This window comes from Rhagoletis pomonella, unplaced genomic scaffold, assembly GCF_013731165.1.
Source record: "Rhagoletis pomonella isolate Grant_MI unplaced genomic scaffold, Rhpom_1.0 Rhpom_scaffold_10346, whole genome shotgun sequence".
NCBI classification, from domain to species: domain Eukaryota; kingdom Metazoa; phylum Arthropoda; class Insecta; order Diptera; family Tephritidae; genus Rhagoletis; species Rhagoletis pomonella.
In genome coordinates this window covers 1-5,675 of record NW_023468874.1, presented here as the reverse complement: position 1 = coordinate 5,675, position 5,675 = coordinate 1, and the positions used below count along the sequence as shown (strand labels likewise).

Sequence of the window (5,675 nt, the reverse complement as noted above, 5' to 3'; positions counted from 1 at the left end):
TCATTTATTATACGAAAATATTGTCGCCTTTCAATCAGTCGCCAACATTTTCTAAAATTCGTTCTGCACTTGCATCGATTGTCGCCGCCAGAAAATAACTTGCAAGCGTTTGCATAGTCAATGCTACGCACATACATACATACAAGAAGATCGCAATTAGTTAAATTGGACTTCGCCGCCTGCAATACAAATCTTTAAATCGTTTTGGAAGACTTCGCTGAAGTACCGCTATTTTAACACACAGACATAGGCATTTTCCAACATTCCAGAAAGGACCGGTACATTCCGGTAGCAGCCAAACCCGTTTAACATATACATACGAGGAGTACATAACCTAATTGTTTCTTGTACATGCGGTGCGAATGATAACTAGGAGCCAAATGTCCCGTCAACGTAGAGCTAACTCGGAAGGTGATTCTGAACTCAACGAAACAGTAATTGAAACAACTACTCCTCCAAGAACACAACCTCGTACATCTACTGATAACATTGCCGCTCTTGTCGCTTCCATTACCGCACTACGTGATTCAATTATAGAATTGCGGAATGAAACTAGCACACAACGCGCAGATATACAACAACTCCACGAGCGTATGAATGATCATGGAGGAAATAATACGCAACCTGTTCCGCCGCCCAGCCAGCCACACAATACGCAAGACATCGTATCAACGGAGCCACATCGCACATCTGCAGAGACTATAACGCCACAGCCACAGACGTCCACTACGTCGTTGAATAATCGCCAACCACCATTGTTTATGGATAACGCCATCACAAAGTTGTATCCTCTGCCTGTATTTGAAGGTAATCCAGAGGATTGGCCGCTTTTCATCGCTTGCTATCGTGACACTACCGCCGAATTTAATTACGGCAATCGACAAAATTTAATAAGGTTACAAAGGGCCTTGAAGGGCGCGGCTAGACAAGCTGTTGCTTCATTAATGATTTACCCCGACGATGTTCCTGGCATTTTGAACGAACTCGAATTTAATTTCGGGCGGTCTGACCTACTAATACGAGCACAACTGCAAAAGGTGCAACAATTTCCAATTATTCACGAAAGTCGTCTTGACAGCATTCTGGAATTTTCCACACGGGTGCGCAACGTCGTAGCCTTTTTCAAGTCAGCTAGATGCGAACATCACTTGGTAAATCCAACGCTTTTGGAACAACTTGTTTCGAAATTGCCACCTTCCAAGCAATTCGAGTGGGGCAAACGTGTAGCCGAGTTAGGGCCATTTCCAACAGTGGATAATTTCTCCACCTGGCTCAGCGAATTGGCTCGGGTTATATCACTTATGCCAAGAACAACTGACAGAAGCACTACATCAACTAACAGCCGTCAGGTAAATAACCTAAACAATAGTAGTCGTCAACCAACTATAGCAGGAGGTGGTAGTCGCCGATTGCTTCTCAGTCACGAGGCGCCAAGTGTTCGACGTGCACAACGATGCGTCCTATGTAGCGAGGGACATCCGTTGTCGGAATGTAGCCAGTTTAATGGCCGTAATCCCAACGAGCGATGGGTTGTAGTCAAACGTCATCAAGTTTGTTTTTCTTGTCTCGGCAAGGGACATAGTCTACAAAATTGTCAAAAACGAGCCACATGCGGTGTAAATGGTTGTCAACGCAAACACCATCAGCTGTTGCACACGGAAATTGAAGCAAGCAGCAATAACAACAATGATGATCAGATCCAACGCGTTTATAATTGCCGACAGTATAATGAGTCAACGCTATTTAAAGTTTTTCCAGTCACATTGATAGGGCCGCGTGGCGAAATCAATATCTATGCCATGTTTGACGAAGGATCATCTATATCCTTGATCAGTGAGCGAGTCGCGTCTAGCTTAGGCGTGCAGGGACAAACATCATTGTTATCGTTACAGTGGTATGGCAAAAATAAAACCACCGAAAAATCACGCAAGGTATCAATCGAAATAAGAGCACCGTATGCTGATCACACTTATGCAATAAAAAATGTACGCACCATTGGTAATTTGGACTTGCCAATGCAATCTTTTAATAGTAAGAACTTTCATCATTTATCAACAATGCCAACACTCAGTTATATCGACGCAAAGCCAGAACTGCTTCTTGGATTGGACAACTCTTTCTTGGGTGTTACGCATGAGATCATTGATAATGGACCTAACCAGCCTATTGCCGCCAAAACCAAACTAGGTTGGATAGTGTATGGACCGTCGCATGAAACCGTAAGTACACCAGCACGTGTAATAGTAGTTAGAGAGTCACATACTATGAAACAGCTGCACAAGCTAGTCGAAGATTATATAATAACCGACACTGTAGCCAGTAGAACGCAAACTGACACTATATTAGAATCTGACAGTGACATAAGAGCGAGAAAAATATTAGAAGAGAATACTAAGTGCTTGGGTGGTCGATACGAGGTGAGCTTGCTGTGGAAAACAGATGACGTCACACTTCCACCTAGTTATGGCATGGCTTATAAGCGCTTATTGCAAGTAGAGGCCAAGATGCGCAAAGATAGTCAGTTTGCAAAATGTTATATAAATGAAATAAATAAATACATTGATAAAGATTACGCGAAGCAACTAAGTACAGCCGAGGTCAATATCGTAAAGCCAACGACGTGGTACTTACCACATTTTGGGGTAGTCAACCCACATAAACCCGATAAGTTACGCATCGTGTTCGATGCCGCCGCTATGACATCCAACGTTTCGCTTAATAGTTTCTTGCTTAAAGGGCCAGAAAAGGCACAGTCGCTACTTACAATTCTTTTTAAATTCCGACAAGGACACATCGCCGTGGCTGGCGACATAGAAGAGATGTTTTCACAAGTTCGTATAAGAGACGAGGATCAAGACTCCCAACGCTTCTTGTGGAGAAACGGTGATCCCAGCAAGCCAATTCAGGTCTATGTAATGAAATCCATGATATTCGGTGCAGCCTCATCGCCGTGTTGCGCTGAACATGTGAAAAATGTTAATGCCGCCAAATTTGAGTCACAAATGCCAAAAGCCGTCGACGCCGTAACAAACAAGACATATGTGGATGACCTCGTCATTAGTTTTCATGACGCCAAAGAAGCCGAGCAGACGATAATAGACGCTATAAAAATAAATGCAGCTGCAGGGTTTAAACTTCGTAGATTCGTATCCAATTGCAAAGCTTTAGAAGCGAGTTTGAACAATGGCAATTCTTTGCAGTCAAACAAGTTCAACTTGGAGCGAAAAGACGCAGTCGACAAAATATTGGGAATGCATTGGAATACCACAACAGATAATTTTGAATTTAAATTTCATTTCTTTAAAATAGCCAAAGACATGTTGCAAGGTGAACGGCCACCGACAAAAAGGGAACTCTTAGGAATCGTAATGTCTATTTACGATCCCTTCGGGCTTCTTACGAATATTACAATCTCGGCAAAACTACTACTGCAAGCACTATGGAAACTAGGCGTTGAATGGGACGAAGAGTTACCACACCAATTGGTTACGCAATGGAAGATGTGGTGGGCCAAATTTCAGTCGGTCAAGTCATTGACCATTCCGCGCTGCTACTGCAGCTTTGTTGACAGTGCTCAAAGTGTTCAACTGCACATATTTGTTGACGCCAGCACAAGTGCCTATGCCGCTGCCGCTTACCTGAGAGTACAAAAGGATGACGTCGTTGAAATATCATTAGTATGCGCTAAAGCATCATGCGCACCACTTAAACCAACAACAGTTCCTCGTATGGAACTGCAAGCAGCAGTATTAGGATGTCGCATCAAGAATCTCGTCGAAGAAAGCCTTGACATTCCGATACAACGAACATTTCTATGGAGCGATTCGCAGACCGTTATACTTTGGATACGCTCGCAATCGCGGGTATACAAACCATATGTCGCTCATAGAATAGCCGAAATACTCAACACGTCTACGACAGATCAGTGGCACTGGGTGCCCACAAACTTAAACGTTGCCGATGATGCAACACGCGCCAAATTTACGTCGGAAAGTTCATCACACTCACGTTGGTTGAATGGACCAGATTTTTTAAACCAGGACGAGGGAAGCTGGCCTCGAGAAGTCATGATGTCGTCAGATGAATGTGTCAAAGAAGAAACAAGTCGCCGTTTGCTTGCCTGTGATAGAGGTAAGATACTTGTCGAGTTTACTAACTTTTCTTCTTTCTTAAAGTTGACCAGAGTTATGGCTTGGTTATTGCGATTCGTTAACAACAGTAGGAAGAAAACACGCATGAAGGGTGAACTCAAAGCCGTGGAAATCACATCTGCCGAAAATCACATATTTCGCTTAGCACAGCGAGATGCATACGCCGAAGCAATTGAAGACTTACGCCAGAAGAAATCGTTGCCAAAAAACTGCAGTTTATATCCACTTACGCCGTACTTAGACGAAGACGATTTGATCAAAATATACGGAAGGTTAGATGCAGCTTATTGCCTACCTATCAGCGCTCGTCGACCAATTATACTACCAGCAAACCATCACATTACGCATTTACTTGTATTAGATTATCACGCCAGACGGCATCACCAAAACGACAACTTGGTGATCAACGAAATCCGTCAACGCTTCTGGATACCGGCGATTCGAAATGTATTAAAACGCATTAAGAGGAACTGTCAAGTTTGTATTTGTGACAGAGCCAAGCCAACTGCTCCATTGATGGGACAGTTACCCACAGACCGAGTAACACCATATGTTCGACCGTTTTCATACTCAGGGGTGGATTATTGTGGGCCATTCCACGTCGCTATTGGTCGCAGGAGGGAGAAACGATGGGTCGCATTATTCACATGTTTGACGACAAGGGCAGTGCATTTGGAGATGGCAGAAAACCTATCTACCGATGCCTTCATCATATGCCTACGCAACTTTATTAATCGTCGCGGCACACCCATACGTATGCGAAGCGACAACGGCACCAATTTTGTGGGCGCACAAAAGGAGATGAGAGATGAAAACAGACTTTTTGACTTTAATGCTATCGAGCGTGAATTTGCAAAACACAAAATGGAATGGGTATTCAATTGTCCGGCCGATCCGAGTAGTGGTGGATGTTGGGAACGCCTAATTCAGTGCACCAAACGTCTTCTGCACAAAGTTTTGAAGGAAGAAGCACCAAGGGTCGAAACGCTCCGTAGTGTTCTTATCGAAATAGAGAATATTATAAACAGTCGGCCGTTGACAGATATACCGGTCACAGCTGAAGAAGAAGAACCACTCACGCCGAACCATTTTTTGATTGGTTGCTTAAACTCCACCCAGACACCACATCCCGCAGACGAACGAATTTGCTTACGCAAACAGTGGAAGATTGCTCAAAACCTAAAGGATCGTGCCTGGAAGAGATGGACAATTGAATATTTGCCGCGATTACTGTGCCGACCAAAGTGGCGTGATGACGTGCCTGCCTTACAACCGGGAACACTCGTTATAGTGTGTGACCCTTCAGCTCCTCGCAGCCACTGGGAGAAAGGCAGAGTTATTCAGACATTCAAGGGTAGTGATGGTCGAGTCCGGAGTGCCGACGTTCAAACGTCCCATGGAGTTATGCGTCGACCAATCAAGAGGCTAGCCGCCTTGACAGTTTGCGAACCCCCGGATGGTTCGCCAGGAGGTGGGATGTTGTCGACTATTGCACAATCTTAAGAAATTACAACATAGTGGCAG

At 44.2% G+C, this 5,675-nt stretch overlaps 1 protein-coding gene across 1 annotated transcript; it reads left to right on the top strand.

Annotated features, from left to right (window-relative positions):
* Positions 1 to 380: 380 nt before the first annotated feature.
* On the top strand, positions 381 to 5,441 carry LOC118756451 (the record flags this gene model as incomplete). The annotated part of the gene is made up of 1 exon (XM_036491213.1): positions 381 to 5,441. A coding segment is annotated over exon 1 (5,061 nt), but the record flags the coding sequence as incomplete, so codon positions are not given.
* Positions 5,442 to 5,675: the final 234 nt, after the last annotated feature.